General features: G+C 36.8%; 1 protein-coding gene across 1 annotated transcript in view; it reads left to right on the top strand.

The window, feature by feature from the left end:
* Msh4 (mutS homolog 4) overlaps positions 1–21,872 on the top strand; it is a 462,579-nt gene that overhangs the window by 302,594 nt on the left and 138,113 nt on the right. Inside the window, 1 exon segment of the mRNA NM_001159771.1 lies at positions 12,649–12,868. Within this exon segment, the coding sequence (NP_001153243.1) occupies positions 12,649–12,868 (220 nt within the window).

The following is a 21,872-nucleotide window of genomic DNA, read 5'->3' as shown; positions in this document are numbered from 1 at the left end:
CGCGTCTTTCAGGAGCTACCCTCGCGCACCTTTCCTAGCTTCTCTCGTGTCTCGTTGCAGCGCTTGGTAGTATCCAACGGCATATTGATAGCTTTTATCTTCCTTATTTCCTTCTTCGTGCTTTTCTCTTAGCTCCTCTAACAGAACTTTAAGTTGTTCATCCCATTCTGCGATACGTCCTACATCCCTTAGTGCAGACTGGCAGTCTATGACAAGTCTATGGCACCTTCAAGTGGGACGTACTATTTTCCTTTATCTTTACTATCTCTTCCAACGCCTTCGCAAGGCCCGTTTTGATCAGTCAGTGCACGTTAGTTCTGCCCTTGGCGTACTTAATTGTTTCCCTAACCGTATCCTTCAGGATCGGCTAGTGATCGCCTTGCGTAGCCGGATTGAGAGTTTGGATCCCTGAGGACAATGGACCTTGCTTTACCTTTCCTTTCCTTTCTTCTCTTTGACTCGTTTTTACGACCTTGTGAGTTTGCCCCCACACCACCCCCCATCTCCATGGGGCCAGCGCCGACCACCAGGGCTTTCACTAGATTGAAATCGGTTGTGAGACTGGGCTCTGTAGATTGACGCCTTTGACGTAGTAATGTTATTAACTCACTATCTATGTTTGATTTATTTATGAAGTTTCTTTCCTTAGCCTGTGTGGTCTGCGGAGCATAATATCGTGATAAAGTCACGATATAAGTGTATTATAATCCAACCAGCGAGAAACGCTCGCTTTGCTTGTGATTTACATATAAATTGTGATCTTTATTTATTTGACGTGTCATGATTACACTGTTAAATTTTAGATGAACACTTAATGGGTGTTAATTCTAGTGAAACGTTTTTGAAATGGTCCAATCAGATTCCCAGATTGAAAAATTCTAACTGATTAAAAGCACGATTTCCCCAGTGCAATTAATCCCCCATTTGTTCACCGCGGGACCGATGGGTCTGTTGTTTTGTCTTCGCGATCCATCGTAGCTGCTACTGTCACTCAGCGCTAGCGTATGCGTGTTCGTCGCATTTGCATTCCTCCCTACAGATTTCGTCTTGTGATATGCGCGACTACATAACGCTGTCGTCATTTTACATTTTCAAACAGATATCTTTAAAAATAAGATCATACTTGCACTGATGATTATTTGCAGTATTCCTTTGATTTGGACAAATCTGCAGATAACGTCTTGTGATATGCGCGAACACATAGAGCAGTCTATATTTCTCATTTACAAACAGATATCTTTATAAAACCAAATCATATCTGCAAGAATGATTATTTGTAGCATTTCTTTCATCTAGACCAAATCTGCAGATTATGTTTTGTAATATGCGTGAATCTAAAGAGCATGCGTCATTTCACATTCATAAACAAATATCTTTAAAAAAACTAGTTCATATTTGCACAGATAATTATTTGCAGCATCCCTTTTATCCGGAAGAAAACTGCAGATTACGTCTTGTGATATGCGTAAATACATCAAGCAGTCGACATTTTACATTCACAAACAGATATCTTAAAAAAAAACAGATTATATCTGCGCGAAGGATTACTTGCAGCATCTCATTGTCTGGCCTAGATCTGCAGATTACCTCTTGTGAAATGCGTGAATCCATTGAGCATGCATCATTTCACATTCATAAACAAATAGCTTTGAAAAACCAGATCATAATTGCACAGATGATTATTTGCAGCATCTCTTTCATCCGGATCAAATCTGCAGAAAACGTCTTGTGATATGCGTGAACACATAGAGCTGTCGATATTTCTCATTTATAAACAGATATCTTTAAAAATCAAGATCGTATCTGCACAGATGATTATTCGCAGCATTTCTTTTATTTGGACCGAATCTCGAAATCACTAGTAATGATATATGTAAAACATACATATGTATCTATGTGGCGCATATGATTAAAAAAGTGACTTAGATTATTAATACAAATAAACATATTTTCCAAAAAATATTCATTTTTTTCAGTTTTCGATTTATTTCTGAAAAAATAAGTAGTCAAATCACTTGAAATTTTAATGGGATATAGTTTGACACGTGGACCATCAACAATATTTTTTTCGCGAGGTTATGACGTTTAGTTTTAAAGATATAAATTAAAAAATAAATCAACTTTTTCATTTAATTTGTTGAACAAAGCAGTCGATCCCTAGCACCAAACAAGGAAAAGTAGGTAATTTTATTTTTTTCTAAATGCATTATAGCTGAATTATTTGTAACAATGGGATGATTGAAAAAAATGCAATAGAGCGATTTTCAAAAATTAAAAAATGGCAATAAAAAGTAAAATAGTTGAGAAAATGAAAAATAACTGTTTTTTCCTAAATTATAATATAAAAATATATATGCATGTCAAATTTTATTGATATTGACAGAGTAGTTCCAGAAATATTACGGTATAAATACCCAACGACATCCACACACATATACACACAGGAGGAAATTGGCGAAGAGAACATCACAGAAGTCTCTACGATAAGATCTCTGAGAAAGACGTATGGTGACACGCAGATTGCAGTAATACGGTACCAGCTTAGATAGCGGCTAAGATCACTAAGCTACAGAAGATCAGATTAGGATGGGTCAACTGTAGGATCCGGGTGGCTAACCGCAATAACGAGTTGCTTAGGTGTTAAAAATGTCTAGGTCTTGGCCATATCGGTAGAAACTGCACAGTAACTAATGACAGAAGTAAGCTTTGTTTTAAATATGGCAAAGATGGGCACAAAGCAAATAAGTGTAAGAACCAACCCAACTGTGTACTCTGCAAAGGAGGCACAGGTGGGAAGAGTGTGTGAAGTGGTAGTGGGATGAAAAAATTGACGCGGCCCGCAAAAAGTTTCATCGAACCAGAAGACGGGAACAGTGGTCTCGGAAGAAATACTACAAGACTGGTCCTGGTAGAGAAATAGTAGACGCCCTAAATAAAGAAATGAAGGATGCTAAACGGATACTCAAGAAAAAAATCCGAGAAAATAAACGACGGTGCCTGAAAGAGTTACAGGATGAGGTTGAGCTGGATCCCTGTGGGCAACCGTACTAAGTGGTAATGAAGAAGATGAAGGGAGGTTATACCCCCCCTTCAAAAAGCCCGGAATTGCTGGAACGTATTGTGACCACACTGTTTTCCCTTCAACTAAAAGTAACAGCTATTCCTGAAGCTGAGGCAAACGATAAAATCATTCGAACAATCACCACAGAGAAATTACTGGCTGCACGCAAAAGAATTGGGGACAACAAGACTTCAGGCCTAGATGGCATACCCAATATTGCATTGAAACAAGCTATACAGGCACGTCTCGACATCTTTGTGGAATTATACAGATCATGTCTCGAAGAAGGGACGTTTTCTAAGAACTGGAAGAAGCAATGCCTGGTGCTACTACCAAAAGGAGATAAGCCACCTGCTTGTAGGCGGCAGGACGATGCAGAATGAAAAAGGCGAGTTTGATCCTGAACCTGTAATCACCTTGGTGGATGGAAGATGTATAGAAATGTCAAACTTCAATGGCGCAGCCAAAGAAGGCTGGTTAACGGGCCCCACGGAAGTATTGTTCAACGATAGTACCTGTGGGGATTCGGTGTCGGAGGGTTACTTGTGCAAAGCTTGCTCTGCCTACGCCACGTAAAAAAAAACAACACATATATATAGGAACATTTTCTAAAAACACTTGATTTGAAGTTCTAACACGCCAAAAAGTATTTTCGAGAAGTTTTGACGAAACTCAAAATTTTACTATTACAAAGCTTCCTCTAGAAGGAAATAATTTAATACGAAAGCCAAAACAATTAAAAGAGATTTTTTTTAAAGAAGGTTTATTGAATTTAGCTTGCTTCTTGCTTCCTTGAAGGGTTTGCTGGCTTGTACAAAGTATGATACATTTTGATAAAATTTGCAATTGGTACATTTTATTGTTCATTTCATAGTTTATATCGTGTTTCCTACAAAGAGCATGCAATAAAGGATCTGCCTGATGATAATCTGAAGGGATGCCTTGTAGACAGACCGTAGCACGACGTCCGCTGGTATCAAGCGCTACTCTCTGCTGCAGAAGCAATCAAGAGCTGTTGTCACTGCCTCGCCCTTTTAACGCACTCTTAGCAGAGAGCTTGCACTAAATGATTATCTTCCTGGAAAAAGTGGATATTTTGAAACTACCGCGGTTCATAAAAATTTTTGGTTAGATCCAGCGGTTTTACCCCTGGTATACCGCAGATATACAGGGTGAGTTATTTTAATCTTTAATCTCAATTATCTCGCTGGCAAAGCATGCCAGCGAAAAAAGTTTCGGGTAAAAGTTTTAGGATTTTTCCCTGGCTATCTGATGATGACCTTGACAATGTCATTGAGCATGACCTTCAAGGTCATTTGAAGGTCAAGTCGATTTTTTCAAATAGAAACCCCTACTTTTGGCACCAGAAATGGAAAGAGCGGGAAATTTTACGTTCGAACATGTGATTTTGGAAACAAATCATCTTTTGTGCGGAAATTACCTTTGACATCAGCCGAACCCAGGATGCATCATCAAGGAGGTTATCAAACGGATTTAGCATCCCATTTTTTGTTTTATTTTTTTTTTTTTTTGTTTTTTCCCTTTTTGTTATTTGTTTGGTATTTTTATGGAATGTTAACTGGAGTTAACCATTGATTAATTGTTCGAAATTACCGCCGTTTTGTTGGATGCAAAGATCAAGTCGAGCTCTGAATTGTCTTATGGTTCTATTGTAAGTAGAACATCTCGAGGGATTGCTGCACAAGCTGTACGAATGCGTTCGATCATATTATCTCGCGTTGTTGGCCGTTGAGCATAAACAACATTCTTAAGATATCCCCATAAGTAAAAATCGGAAGGGGTTAAATCAGGTGAACGAGGGGGCCAGGCAACTGGGCCACCTCGCCCAATCCACCTGCCATTGTAGCGGGTGTTTAAATAATCACGAACAATGCGTGCATAATGTGGTGGTGCTCCATCTAATTGGATCCACATTCTTAGCCTTGTGGCTAGGTCTACATTTTCTAGTAATTCAGGTAAAATGTCTCGAAGTAATCTCAAAAAGTTTACCCCATTCACGTTCTCTTCAAAGAAATAAGGACCAATCAAATAGCCATTGATGATTCCACACCAGACCATAACACTCCAGCGGTGTTGATTGTCTATGGGCCTGAACCAATGAGGATTTTCATCTGACCAATAATGGCAATTATGTCTATTCAATTCTCCAGTGTTTCTGAATGTTGATTCATCTGAAAAAAGAACGTGCCTGAAAAAGTCTTGTTGAATCATTCGTATTGCCCATCGACAAAAACGTACTCGCAAAATCATATCATTTGGAGTTAACTGTTGTGTTAATGTTATGTGATAAGGATGATATCTTCTCGCTCTCAATATTCGGGATGCTGTTGATTGAGGTATACCTATTTCTCTTTCTATTTGTCGAGTACTAATGTGAGGATCAAGATGAATAATCGCTAGAATGGTAATAACACGAGGATCGTTTTCGTCGTATTCGTGATGACGGCGTTGACGAACAAAAGCTCCATTTCGAGCTCTCTGAGTTAAGGTTTGAATAGTAACATTACTTGGGTGTCTCCTATTGGGATAGCGTTCAGCATAAAGTCTGGCAGCTGCTGCATAATTATTTCGACTTTCTGCCAAAATCATGATCATATCAACGATTTCGTTGGGAACATAATCAGCCATGATCAAAATCAAAATAATTTGTTACAGACCAGTAAACAGGGAAACAGATTTTTTTCAATAATAATTATCGATTTACAAGAAGTAAAAAACACGATTAATCTTTTCTGCACTAATTTGCTATCTACATAACTGTTAAGAGTAGTTCACTCTCAAAAATTGACACTAATACAAAATAATGGAATGACTTAACTACATCAAGAATTTTGAAAATTGACACTAATACAAAATAATGGAATGACTTTGAAAATTTTTGAAAACTGAAAAAATTACGAAAATTTTAGAAAATATTGAAAATTTCTGGAAACATTGAAAATTTTTTCATTTTTGAACGCATGTCACTCTCTTTTCATTTATGGGGCTAAAAGTAGGAGTTTCCATTTCAAAAAATCAACTTGACCTTGAAATGCCCTTGAAGATCCTGTTTAACGACAGGGTCAAGATGACCATTCGTCAGCCGGGGAGAAACCTGAAAACTTCGAGCATGCATTCGAGTTCAGCTAACCAGTTGTACTGTTATCGGCATGACCAATGACCTTGACCATTGAATTCAAGGTCAAGGCAAGGTCATATTCAAACGTAAAATTTCCCGCTCTTTCCATTTCTGGTGCCAAAAGTAGGGGTTTCTATTTGAAAAAATCGACTTGACCTTCAAATGACCTTGAAGGTCACGCTCAATGACATTGTCAAGGTCATCATCAGATAGCCAGGGAAAAATCCTAAAACTTTTATCCGAAACTTTTTTCGCTGGCATGCTTTGCCAACGAGATAATTGAGATTAAAGATTAAAATGACTCACCCTGTATACATCCAGTATACTTCCGGTATATCCTCGGTATATTCGAAGATCATACTTTCGATGGTTTCGAGTACTGGAGGGCAGCCGTATATGCACCACACCGCCGGCGTTGCTGCCGCCGCTTGCGAATATTGATGCAAGATGGCAGTATGTCTGAGGTAGCCGCGAACGCTAATTGCCATGTACCCTCACGTTAGAGTTAAAATTACTTTACCCACCCGCCACTGTGAGGACGCTATAGATATAAGCGATGCAGTTTCTAATTATGCAAAGTATACAGGGTGAGAAACAAAATTTTGAAGCTTAATATCTTTGAAACTAACTGGTATCATAAACAACCTAAAAAAGGGATCTAAATCTAAAATTTTAAATTGATTATTGCCTTTTTACTCCAGTTATCGCGTCACGTAGAAAAATGACTTTTTTCAGTTGTTGATGTTTTTCGCAGGATCTGCCTCGTGAAATGACTAAAAATTAAAGTGAAGTATAGGCCTAATAACTTTTAATAATCATGATTTTTTTTAGAAAGAGTCAAAACTTAGTTTTCGAGTTAAAACAATTTTAAAAATTTGCGCTTTATGGTGTGTAATAAAAAAATGACGGACGATAATATAAATTTTCTGCATTAAAAAGATAGGTAATTTTATTCCCTTTTAGGTACATATTAAGCGATTTACTTTGATCAACTTTTCCAATAACTTTATAAGAAAAGACTCAAATCTCAAAACTAAATAATTGATATAAAAAAAAGTGTCCAGAAAATATAAAAACGGACTATTCTCCCGCTATGTACTAGTAAAAACAAAGAAAATCAGACTTGGTGGATTGAAATCCACTGAGTAGAAGCGAATGTAGAGGCGATACCAACAAACACACACACACACACACACACACACACACACACACACATATCCATACGGACATCCATACGGACATTTTCTAAAAACACTATTTTTCGACTTAAAATGTCCCAAAACATATTTCCTACATGTTTTGACACAAACTCCAAAAATTACTATTACAAGACTTCTTTAGGAAGAAAGCAAAAAGTAATTAATCACACTAGGTCACAAAATTTTCTAACACTCTGACGAATCAAATGCAAAAAACCGCATTACGATCCATCTTACTGTTTAAAAAATCGACAGTGAGGCCGTTTTTAGTACTTCATTTCCTCGACTATATCACGGAATAGGCATAATTACACAGTTCACAAAAATACATCCGACTGCGCAAGCCTACCAAGTTTAGAATTAAATCGAAATTAAACGAAATCTTTATCCTCGCGATAAAGCATAAAATTTATTATTTTTTTATATTTCCCGCGAACTTGCTTTGCTTTAAACCGCCGAAAAATAAAGGTCGTCCTGAACGTTTCATTTATGTACACACGAATAGCTATCTTTTAGTTACAAAATACTGTTGAAATTTCTCGAGCTCGCGAAGACCGCTCTTGGTCATTTTCAAGCTCTACACCCGATTTTTGCATTAATGCTAAAGCTCGATGCTTTTGAAAATGCGATCTGCGGTGCATATCAAACCACTCTCTGGCCCACTTGCGACTCGCGCTTTTATTTACATAAAACTTGCCGGAAGCAAGAACGCGTGGCAAACATAAGTTATCATTTTTTATGCTTAAAATGCTACGTTTGTTGAGCATATTTTTGACATCAGACGTAATCCCCTTTCCTGTAACGTTCGTCATCTATTCGTTTAGATCCGGCATAGAGATATATGCAAATGTTAATGTAAAAGAGGCGTCTATGACTACAATTTTTTTACTCTGTTGTATTAATTGAAACAAGTCTCGCACAGGCTCATGTCGCAAATCGCGTATAGCTGCGCCCTTAAGCCAAATTGACCCGTCTACAAAGCCGTCACACTTAACAGTTGTACTAATTAAATCGTCCTCTTTACAGTCTTTTGTTAATTGTTCTACAATTTTCTGAAACGCCTGATCGACCCACGCGTCCGAATCTATATTCGGTGGTTTATGGACTAATTAAAATTGTGTAATGTGTTAATTCACTAGCAACTCTAGGCTCAACTGATCGTATTTATTTATAATGTAATACGCTTTTGCGGGCTAGCGTCTGAATAAACATAAAAAATATGAAGGATTAATAAAAAGAATTAATAGAAAATTATAAATTAATTGTATAATTGTACTTACGCAATTCGTGATACTTCTTAATAAGCAGAAGCTTGTAATGTCACAGCACGAGTCAAATACCTTCCAGCGATATATGTAGCCAACACATTCTGGTGTATACACCTGTCGTAGAGTTTAAATACAAATTTTAGGTCACACAGCGCTAGAATGTATAAAAACTCTAGCCCAAGATTATGCGGTGTCATGTCTAGTATTTGTGACCACCACTCGCTATTAACGACGCTTTTATAGACGGTTTTGCTGCAAACAACCTGCAGATGTACATTCAGACACTATAGCGCGAAAACTCGCGACAAGTTTGACGAACTCCGGTGACTTTAGGATGCAAACAACTTCTTTACAACGAGCCATTGCGACTATCTTCCTACTTTTTTCTTGACTTTTAAATACGGAGAGTCCTGCACGAGACGGCAGAGTAGACCGGATAGCAGCGCAAACGTCTCCAGAGCTCTTATATTACTCAGCTCGGGTACTACTCTCCGTTTTCGAGCTTCCACCCCTTTATATTTAATAGAAAATATCCTAAGACGCCCAGTACTCTTTCACGATACCTATCCACGGATCACGTCCGCGGGGTCCTCGGGTTTGAACACTGGTCCCCGCTTTTCTCGCTACACACATCAGTTCTCTGTTAGCTAACGTGGGAATTACAGCTAAAATATTTAAAACGTCCACCGTGTGCGTGTGTTTGTGGAGTTAAGTGTAACAATGGCTTAAGCAATGCTAAAACGAAAGGACACACCCGGAGAGGTGCCAGAAGAAGGCAAAAAGAAAAAAATACTCATGCTCGAGGCAGCATACAATCGTGCAGTTGCAGCACACACCGCCAAACTATGCTGTATTAACAACAATTTACATGTCAAATAACTCAAATTCAAAAAGGATCAACGTCTGCCTTATGCACAACGACACCACCGACACTTTTTATCTAACTATTTAACTCATCAACCATCAGTATTCGTACGGACTCATTTTAAGCCTCACTGCATGGATCACTCTTCTGAATAATCTCGAAAAAATTACAGCATATCTTGAAGTCAGCATCGCTAACAACCCTGAAAAAATCTTACTTGATAAAGATACAGAGATACGCTTTACTATTCTTTTCGACAACATTTTCAAAGAGTCTACTAACGAGGGGAACAAAATTTTCACTTCTGCTACCGTACTATAAAGACGGACTGAAATGGGCAGCCATCTATATCCAACGAACGTCATCCGTCAACAACTGCACAGATTACATCATAGAAGAGCTTTTATGCTTCGTCAAAAAAGAAGATCTTTTCGACACCGATAACGAAAATATTATTGAATTACGCCTTGAAAATAATAAAAAAGTGGTACGACATGTTCAAGAGCAGTTTGACGCCACTAATGACGCTTACTTTTTAAAATACTACTTTGATAATAATTTATACTTAGAATTAACAACTTTGTATGCAAATAATCTACAAAAATTACTTGTTAAAATTTAGGAAAATCAAGCTGTGAATTTTCCAAATAACAAACAGGCATACAAAAGTCGCCTGTCGCAATAAATATTTTTTTCAGTTTTAAATTACAATCTTATTTATTCAAAAACACACAAACCTATATTATATCCCACATATATTTTCCTATAAGAGAAACACTCTTCAGGCGACTCAAAGCACCCAAATTTCTTATCATTATCACCATTATCTCAAGTAAAAGCAGCGCCTATATCGTGAAACAAATGTTCATCCCCTACGCTCTCTACGGCACGCTTACTCACCTCAATAAGTACACATGTTTGAGAAAGCTACAAACATCTGGGCCTACGCCACGCAACCGTCATAAATAAACACATTTCCACTCTTAGACCCGCAAGACCCCCCGATCCCGAGTGTACCTCTCAAAATTTTCTATCTTCCTATATGTAATTCAAAATCAAGTAAAATTTTAAAATGGTGTTGAATTCGAGTATATGGTTATCATTGAATTGACTTTTAGAATGAAAAGAGTTTCCTTTAAAATAAGTACATTTATAGTAGCATAAATGTATCATAAAATGCCGTACAACAGTAAAGAATCTATTTTTCATTTCCATTTTAATCAGGTATTTCTGCACAAATTAATTGGTTTAAGGGGACACAACACCTTTATACCCGGAAAAAAAAGAATTATGAGTACAAATCACAAAATTAAAGTAAATCATTTAAAATTTTTTATAGTAATATTTGGTATAAAAACAGGGATTTTAATTTATAATAAAAAATCTTGCTAGACAAAGGCGACTAAGCCGTATGTACAAAACGCTTCTTAGACCGATGCAGAGGAACGTAGGTCACAGAGTTGAGCTTCTACTTGTCTGCCCGATGCAGAGGAACGTAGGTCACAAAGTTGAGCTTCTACTCTCCTGCCCGATGCAGAGAAACGTAGTTGTTGGGGTTGAGTCTGTCTAGAGGATGACCCGACGATGCTGCACGAAGCAGACGACCGGACGATGCCAGTGGGGTTCCAGTGTCAGAGGGCCACTTGTGCAGAGCTTGCTCAGCCTACGCCACATAAACAAAAAACACACACAGTTATTTGCACGGACATTTTCGAGTTTGTGTAAAACATATTGGAAGTGTGTTCTGATGCATTTTAAGTTGAAAAATGGATGTATGTGTCTTTGTGTGCGTATGTATACGCCTGCATCTAAACTTCTACTAAGTAGATTTAAAGCAATCAAGTTTTACTTTCTTTGTTTTTACTGTAAGATAGTGTAAAAAGGACGTTTTTACATTTTGTTAACTCGTTTTTTTTATAGCAATCTTTTAGTTTTAAGAGTTCAGTTTTTTCTGATAAAGTTATTGGAATAATTAAAAAGAGTAAATAGCTTGATATTAATTCAAAAGAGAATAAAATAACGTTTTTTATGAAACTCAAAAACTAAATCTTGAACTTTTCTAAAAAATAGCCATAAGTAAAAAGGTGATAATTAAGTTTGAATTTAAGATTTAGTTAGCATTACACAACACCTTGATCCCCTTGTTTGATCTGTTTACAAAATCAGTTGGTTTCAAACATATTAAGGTTCAAAAAATTCATTTACTTGTATACTCGGTTTAACTTAAGACTTTAAAATTTCTATCTCAGTTCTATATAATATCTACCAAGGCTCGTTTTTTCTGTTTCATTTTTTATTAACTTATGAAAAACAACATTATTACTCTTGCATGTGCGTTTATTTCATGATGATATTTCGTTTAACAACCATTAATCGGTTGAGGGTAGAAATTTAAAAAAATAAAGATTCGAAAGGCAAAAATTACGAATTGAATTATAACGTAAGGTAAAATTGTAAGTCCCAGAATTTCTTATCTTTACCCTTTCTAATTTTTATTTTTTTTTTAATTTTTACCCTCACCCCCATTAATCAATTATAGCTATATGAGAATAATACAAATTTTAAGTGATTTTATGTGATTTTATTGATTTGATCCTGAGAAATAGATCAAATACTGAAAATGCACACTTTTTTGTGTTATACGACAACTGAAAACCTCCGCTACAATAGGAGGAATGGCTTTCACGCTCGAAATGAGAAACTTGTCATTCATTTTAGATGCATGTAATCGGAATTATGCACAATGTGAAAACAATTTTGATATTAAAGCAATACATAATGTTGAAGGAAGCTACGTGACGAAGAATTGGCAGCGGTTTTTTATTAATGGCACAGTGAGATATAATATAATATAGAATCAGTACGAAACAAGTTCTATGAGGTACTGGAGAAATTATAACAGGAATACTATATTATGCAACTGGGGGGGGGGGGTCCTTTATGGCTAGTCTGATAAAGCCCGTTAGATAGTAAGTGAGTGTTATCTTATCCGCAATCTTGAGAGATCGCGCCGTATGACGGACTAGCAATTTCTTACGGGAATAATAATCATTAATATAATAATCATAATAAGAATAATAACATTCGATTAATAAAGAAATATAATTTCTTTACAGACTAATTGTAAATTTACTTGGAAATTTAAACGTATACATTACATTTCTTTTTGAACTATCTACTTGCATAAGTAAACTAGATTTTTTGGCATCACTTGCATTAATTAGCAGTAAATCAGGTTTTGTTTGTCCTCGATTTAGTCATAAACTATGCCTCATCGATTCTTATCATCCGATCCAATTATTAACAAACTCTGAAAATTGTGTTTATAATAACGTTGTAAGTATGCATGAATATATATATATATATATATATATATTAATATTTTCTATGCGTTTTAGTTAAATATAATAGGAATATTTTATACGTATCCATCTTTTATACATAATAACACAATATTATTATATTCTCAAACATACAATAATCGTTCACAGCTCGTAAACAATGAGGTAGAGCGGGTGAGAATTGACCTAGTCCGACTGTTTATGCAAAACTAGAATTACGACGACTTTATCAAGTGGCGTGGTAGCGCCACGAAGGCACGTTTGAGAAGCAGACGAAGCTGCGGCACCCGTGACAGTATTAACTTCTATATTGGTGTTCGGATTTTTCATGATACAGAAAAAAATGCTTATTGTTACTGTTCGTAAGATTTTTTGGCTTATTAGTATGTTTTCTGAGCTAAACTATGATTTCCAACAAAAATATTAGTGAAAAGGCTACTTATTTTTATAATATGTGAGTATGTAATCCACAAATGCTAAAATTACGTTTTTCTTCTTCAGCCCGAAATGCGAATGGACCGTTAAGTTAGCCGCAAGAAGTGTTAGGACCGTGAAGTTGGCCGCAAAGCTATATACAGATGAGAATTGCTTTCTCAAGAAAATATAATAATATATTACGATATTTTGAATTAAGAGGTTGCCAGTGCATACTCTGTGTTCCGGAGCTGCAACAGTAACTAGCTTGCCAGGGTAGCCGATGATAAGGTCTAGGTGGCGCGCTCCGAGGTTTTTTGTGTCTAGGTGTAAAAATCATTCGAGGAAGGTGTCTAGAGGTACAAGGTGGCTGATGACGAGGTCTAGGTGGTGCGCTCCGTGGTTTTTGGTGTCTAGCTGTAGAAATAATTCGAGGGTGATGTATATTAGAACAATTAGTGATTTCATCTTAGTAATAAAAATGTTACGAAAAAGCTGTGGTCGAATGGTGCTAAAGATGCTTATATTTTATTTTTACGACTTTGAATATGAAATACTCTAAACAATTTTAAAAGAAGGATTGAAATCTCTAAAAAAAATTAACTCTTATATATAGATGTAAAAGAAAATTTAGTTGTTCACCAATAAACAAAATGAAACGGGCATGGCAAGTGACGTAGTAATTATCTTGAGAGTCGTTCTTTGCTTCATTACGATTAAATATAATAAACTTGACTTTGTTTGATTGATCTCAGTTCTTTTCTATCTGTAATTTTGTTGCGGAATATATCAAACTCGCCTAACCTTTTACTTTTTTAAGAGTTAATTTTTTTTAGATATACAGGGTGGGCCATTTTAATCAAACCAGTCTAATAACTCCTAAATTAAGCCACGAACAGAAAAATTGTTCAGATGAAAGTTGTCCAGGATCAAGGGGGACATCTTTTTCTGCAATTAGTTTTGACCTTGAACTCAAATTTCAAGGTCATTTGAAGGTAAAATGTTTTTTTTAAATAGGAACCCCTATTTTTGATAGCAGATTCGGAAAGAACAGGAAATTTTACGTCCGAAACGGTATTTCAAAATTTTTTTCATTACCTTCACAAGGTCATTTCAAGGTCAAATGTTAAGAAATACTGTAATAGCTATTTAATCGCATTTTCTGATAGAATAATCGTAGTTAATGTACTTTTATGATGAATATTCAAACCCAATGTGACAATGACCATGAAAATATTTACCTTGAAAACTAATTCCCTAATTTCAGCGCTACCCAGGAACAACGACGTGGACGTATTAGGATTATGTTCCCTTTGGGGTGCTTTTTTAACGTGAGTCCCCTTGCCTCTCACTGGGGTGCTTGTTTACTGTGAGTCCCCTTGCCTCTCACTAGAATGCTTGTTTAACATTCGTTAACAAATTTTTAGTGGTCATAAGTAAATTTTGAAGTAAAGATGATAATTTTAAATATGTGAGTTCTTAATGGGAGTGGGAAATGGAACGTTAAAAATCAATGTTGTCAATTCATTCACGGTCGAAGCAGGGTCAAGTAAAAGTTTAACGTTTCAAAAGCGTAAAAAATGGTTAAACAATAAAGGTAGGATGTTAAAAAATACATTATTTAAGATAAAATATTAAACAGCATTTTGCTTTTCTAATATTAAAAAAAATTTTTAATAATTATATTTGCCAAAGTGCATCATTTCCAGTTTAGATGTTTTTTTTTTAAGTTGAATTTCTTTAATCTAATATGAATTGTAACGATTGTTCTCACGCTGTCTTCAATTAAATCACAATGTCTTAACCTAAGAAAATGAGAAGTTACAAATTTGATTTAAAAATTATACAGTTTGAAAATTCCTCCTTTTTTTGTTGTCACTTTCTTATTTTGGTTTAGTTTCAATTTCAATAAAGAGTGAATGTAAATAAAATAGTTTTTCTTATTATAAACAAAATGTTCAACATGGGCGATTTTATCAATCCAATGAAATTGTTGATATGATAATGATCTTAAGCGAAACCCAAAACAATGCCAGAGCCGCGGTGCGACTCTACGGTGAACGCTTTCCTCTAAGAAGGCGTCCTACTCACGACACATTACTCAGATTACTTCGAAGAGCTCGTGATGGACATCTTCGTTTGAAATATGGAAAATTAGGCTAAGTAAATTTCCAAAAAAAAAAATTTTGAAATGTTTTAATTGACTTGTTAAACCACGGAAAATAAACAATTATTAATTTTATGGAGAGGAAAAAAACTAAATTTTCAAAGTTCGGTTTCGAAATTAATTTGTTAATAATTAATAGTAGATGCAAAGTTAATTTTTGTATTCGCGCAAACGATCAATTGTATTTATAAGTTTGTCAACGAATTATAGCTTCAATCTGTTTTAAAAGTATGCGTATTGTTAAAAAAACAAAATTCGGATAAACGTGTTTTTATAGTGTTAATGATCCTCGAATATAATATTAATAATTTTTAACAATTGGATTAATTATTCATCGTCCGTGTATACTCCCGAAATGCTTCAATATACAGTTTCAAATTCAAATTTCGCGCGCGCGCTCGGCCGCTCTCAAGATGGCGTCCTCTCGCTCTCGAGCCTAGTTACTCGGCTGGGTGTGGCACCGCTTCACGCCTGACTTCACACTAGAGTTAAACTCCCTAGTCAAGTTTGCTTGCGTCAGCTGTCTGCCTTGCGTCGCGTCGTGTGCCGTTTATTTCGCGATAAATTGTTGACAAAGTTTTGCAATTTATAAACCGTGCGTGCTATTTCGCACTACTTCAACGAAGGTGTGAGTGTGCTATTGCCGCGTTTCTGAAAAGGTGAAAACTCGTGACCCGGGATAGTCCCCAGTGCTGTAGTGGCAAGTTACAGCATCAGATAAGTTTTCTTTTATAATTTTATAATGCAGTCACTCGAGCAACTCAAGAACTGTTGCTTTGTGTAAAATTGTTTGTCTTTCTTTTTCAGCTTTCCATGCAGTCAGCAGTGGTTTTACTTTTCTTAAATACTTTCAAGATCAAGGAGGACAATGCTGACTGTGTGACGTCACGGGTATATTTGTGCAACCAGATACTCTACCACTTTCTCTTTCACTGTTTAACTATTTATAATTTATATAGTGCTTTCAATAGATTGCGCATTCCGGCTTGTTAATTGTTCACTTTTATTCAAAGAAAACGAACCAAAACTGTGAGTCGAACCGTCTCTTGTGCGCTTTTAACCGTGTGTTTATTCTATGATTTAACAATAATTTATAGTTTGGCATTCAATTTGCGTGTTTAACAATAGTGACCTTAAGCTATTCTCAATAATGCAAAAAAATAATTGTCAAAATCACGTTAACTTTGCTAAACCCGTGCTTCTACACTTTAAATTTTAATAAATTTGTAATAGTTGTTTAAAATCATATAAGCTTTGTTGTTTATACACTTTCTAATTTGCTCTTTATGCTTTTCACAAAATACAGTTAGTGATCAATTCTTTTGTGTACTAATTCTATGGGAAATTGTCGCGCCTCGAGGGCAATTGTCGCTTTTTGTTAAGAACTACTGTTATTTATTACTAGTTTTCCAATGAGAAAGGTGCATTTAAGTCTAAACCCCTAGCTTCTGCTTTAATTTGTTTGAAAAAATCAATTTTTGTGAATTTGACCGGAAATACTTTGCTTAAATTAAATCACACTACTGACTCTCATGCTCGTATCCACCTTTGACTGAATGATTTTAACTTTTTCAATTGAAAATAGTCACACCTCTTTTTAATAATATTTCCTATGATCTGTTTATTAATTCTTTGCACAAACTTATGCTTGTACTGCACGCGCAATGGGCTCCTGTATATGTAAACTTGGGCGTACTTTAGATTTGTGGGCAAATGTAACTTTATTTATAATTTGGGAAATAAATGTACGTAAACCTAATGCTTATCAATATTTATAGGGATCCAGTTCGCGTCTCATCACCAAATTTGGCTGTTTCGAATGCAGAAGCCCAGTTTCTCCTTTGTGGAACCCGGAGTTCTACACTCTACGCACCGGCCTCGTCCAGGCCCTGGCTCGACTTCTGATGATCACTTGCCAGTGCACACTAGTGCTACTTGTCGACCAGATTTTGAGTGTTTTGGGTATTTTTGGGGCACGAGCAAGGTCCTAACGGGTCCACCCCTATGCTTATCAACCAAGTGTATTCGTGCAAAAGAAACTTGTGCAGTGTAATGAGTGTGATTTATTGCAGTGTTAAAGTGACAAAAAAAATTCTATAAATAAAATGTGAAATGTGATTTTGAATTTTGTATTTGAAATATTAAATCAGTTGTGCGTGATTACTCAAAATTTAATCAAATGTTAGTGTCTCGAGTGAAATGATTTTGATGTGTATGCATTAAATAATTGTATATTGTGTATTAAGTAAATGAATGAATTTAAACTTTTGTGTGTATGCCTAGTCTGTTAAGTATCTACAATGTAAATGTGTCTGTGTGTATAAAAGGAGTAATTTTGGCACTACGCAATGTCTGACAAGATACGTCAAACTGCCTGTGCTAATTTTGTAAAGAAAATTGATGTGAAAATAGGAATTAATATTGTTTTGATTATTGCGACGAAAATGTGAATTTTAAATTTATTTAAAAATTGAATTTGCTACCGAATTGTTGTTATAGTGACCCGTCTAGCGTGTGTTGTATTTTTCTTATTTCCCTTTTTCCCAAGAAAACTCGACAATTCATTAAATAGAATCCACTCTGAAAAATTATTTTAATAGTTCTATGCGTGCCACCCGATATGCACTTGGTTTGACGTCACAACGTCTTTGTCTCGCGCGCGTCTCAAATTTCCTTATGTTTTAAATCTTTGCTAATCTCAATTCTCGTGCATTCTTTTGAATGTAATTTCTTCTTCTATTTGCGCACTCGCGATCTCTGATTTTTTAATTTTTTTTTAATTTCATTTATGTGCGCGCACTTATATAAATTTTAATTTATGACTCTTTCATTCAATCACACAGAATTAAATACGTGAAGAAGCAGTTTCGCTCGACAAAAGCTATAAAAATCCCGGACGAATCCCAGTTTTGTTAGGGTAGTAATAAGTTTACCGAACTAACAAAGTAATGTTGTGTGATTATCCGGATGATAGCTTACTCTCCCATACGGGGGAGATCAGTACTTCGCATTGATAGTCGCGGCGGAGCTGTTTGCGTAATAATAAAACACCAAGGAAAATTAAATTATTTCGAGAACGACTTACTTGTGTTTGTTAACGGGGATGACCCAAAGGTTGACGATCAAAACTCTCAAATCAAGTGATCTCTTAGACTCAATTATTTCAAAAATTCCTTTATTTGTTTCTGGAGACTTCAAATAATTTTCAAATGGAATAAGACACAATTTCGGTAAATGATGATCAAGACGGAATCACAATTAAGACTAAACTCCAAATTAAAGACTCAGAAATATACCTATAAAATCGAACTCTTGAATAGCGTCCTTACTCTTGGATCGCACGCACAGGAATAAAAATCGGGGGAGGCGAAGCTTGAAGAAAACGTCATGGCTTTCTCCCACGCAGGGTCTTCTCCTCCGCACTTCAGTTTAGCCGCGCTCTCTTTCTTACTCATTAGGCGTTATGGGCCTAAGTACGGTCAACGGCTAAACTGCAGCGTCGACTGTGCACGCGCGCTTTCAGCCGAGGGAGAAGAAGTTTGTTTTGGTTTAGGGTTACTTCTTACGCTCGTTAAGGGTCGAAGGTTCTGGATTTTTCCTACTGTCTTTGTTTCATTTAATTTAATGTTTCTGAATATTCATCCAGAAACTTCGTCACTTAAGAATCATATGTGTGACGACCTGCAAAACGTTTGCATGCTATTGCAGCAGATTTTTTATCTAGCGTTTTCTCGTCAATCTAAATGTTTAAAATATTGGAAATAAATAAATATAATTTTTACTAACCTTTTTACTTTGGTTAAGTTTTTTTTAAAGATTTCATGTCTTTTTAAGAGAACTTATTGAAGTATGTACCTTAAATTTGTTCTAAAAATAAAATACATGATGATGGAGTTTGGGTAGTGCACACTGTAATTTTTATTACGGGAATATCGATATCTCTCGTGTATAGTATCCGTTCCTAAAATCAGTTTTTACACTTAGACAATGAAAGCTATTAAACCCACTACCTCAATCGCGTCATTGTCGACCGCATGTACCTAGACAGTAAACATAACTGATTTGAACATTTTTGCGCCAAGAAGTACAGTGCGTACTGACTCCGTTATCGGTCACCCTAGACATTCATGGCATTTATGGCCGATTTAACACGTGGAAACAAAAATCTACAGCGCGCAATATACATCGACAGCCTCGTCATCACAGACCCTTGGCACCTAGATATCAAGCGTGACCGGCTACCGCAAAACGATATTTGCATGTATGCACAAAAAGTCACGAAATCCACTTCCTGAGTTCCGTCATCAGTGACCCTGAAAACTCAGAAAGTTTGTGCAGCGACAGTGCGGCAGCTGTTCAAACACATAACCATAAAGTCAAGCAGACAATATAAACACATTTACTCTGCGCAACTTATAGATGGGATAATGGGGTCGTGTGAAAGCGATACCCAAATGTATTACTTATAAAAATATGTGGGAAAGCGATACCCAACTATATTACACATAATAGCTTGTGCGGCCAACTTCACGGTCCTACAACTTTTAGGCTAGAAAGCTTACTTTACGGTCCTGCCACACTGGAGAAAAAAAGTAGATATACTGTTTTGAGCATTCGTGATATATAAACTTGTTTATTATTAAACGAAACGGCTTTTTAACAAATATTTTCATTAGAAACCATAGTTCAGCTTAGAAAACATACTGATAAGCCAAAAAAACTTACGAACAGTAACGATAAGCATTTTTTTCTGTATCATGATAAATCCGAACACCAATATAGAAGTAAATAGTGTTATGAGCGCCGCTTCGTCTGCTTCTCAAACTCACCTTTGTAGCGCTACCGCGCCACCTAATTTGGGCAGATTTTCACTTAGAGAGAATGAGTGAAACATTAATTTTGTTGAGCATGTTTAAACACTGTCACTACTCACTTTTTTTGAATGTAAAGAAAAATTCGAGCATACCTTTAATGACACGATTCCATTCAACACAAACTGCATGCAATAGACGCGGCATGCGCAGCGAGCGACTCTGCCACGACGCGCCGTGAACGCACCTATACACATCCTCGCCGCGCGCCTTTATAAGTTATCTAGGTGCGTACACATTACTACAAGGAACAGCGAGAGATAGATCTAGGCCGACGAAATCGTCTCGTGAGCCCATGTGACGATTTGGTAGACGAACCGAAACCCGAAACTCCGAATTGCCATCGTGAGCATACGAGGCAACCCGGAACACCCGAGCGACACCAAGCCTCGTCTACGTGAGCACACGTGGGCGACACCCGGTGCCACCGTAAAATCCTAACCTACATTCCGACACATTGCTGTCTCCCTCTGCCACTGTTAGCTCACAGGGTTTAAGGAGTAACATTAGTTGCGCCAGCGATTCGCCCATTCGTGCGCTCACGTCCTGGTGAAACAAAGCTAAATTCCTAACCAACAAACCCAGCCTTACGTCGACATCTCAAAATTTCTCAAATCTCTAAAATTTTTTTTACGAAAAATTGTACACAGAATTTCGTCCAAAACTAAAACCGGTGATTTTTTTACAATGAGGGTTAGTTGGATTTACCGCCTCAACAAGCAGCAGCTTATCGCCAAACTGCGGGGGAGAAACCTCAACTGCGAGGTTACCGTAGTAGAGCTTCGCCAACGACTAGTTCGATATGTCCGAAAGAATCCACAGGAAGTTCTCGGCCAGATACGCAAATGGAACTGTCACTTTGAGGGAAGAGACGTCTACTCTTTCTTAGAACGGGTCCAGGAACTACAGGCATCGTACGGATTTACCAGTGAACAGCTGCTGCAAGGAGCCCCTGAACTGCTGCGAGGAGAAGCCCTGCAATGGCGACGAAATTACGCCAGCGACTGTCGAACCTGGGAGGAGCTCGAAATCAGGTTAAGAAATTTTTATTTATCGAGCGGAGAATGACGGAATCTAACAAGACAAGTCGCCGAAAGGATTCAAAAACTCAACGAGAACATAAGTTCTTACTGCAATGCATTGACGACCCTGATGAGAAGAAGGGGAGGATATACGTTGATAGAGCAACTCGACAATATATATTACAATATGAAACCCGAGTTTCAATTGCGGGTACGCAGGGAAGAGATAACAGACTACCGTAGCTCATACAGCGCATCGAAGAATACGAAGATATTGCTGCCAAACTGCGCGAACAAGAACGAAAAACCGCCATCAATAGCGCCTCCACAAGTAACAACACCACCGACTATTATAACAGAGCCGAATGCTGTTGGTATTGCAAACAACGCGGCCATTCCCGCGCCGACTGCAAAAATGTAGCACGGAAGTTCTGTTCTGTATGCGGAAAGGACGGCGTTCTCATAAGAGACTGCCACGGATTACCTGATCGTTCAGAAAACGCGCCAAAGGACGGCTCTACAGTA

Source organism: Nasonia vitripennis (assembly GCF_009193385.2).
Source record: "Nasonia vitripennis strain AsymCx chromosome 5 unlocalized genomic scaffold, Nvit_psr_1.1 chr5_random0002, whole genome shotgun sequence".
Lineage (NCBI taxonomy): Eukaryota > Metazoa > Arthropoda > Insecta > Hymenoptera > Pteromalidae > Nasonia > Nasonia vitripennis.
The sequence above is the reverse complement of the archived record's forward strand: the minus strand, read 5'-3'. Positions and strand labels throughout refer to the sequence as shown.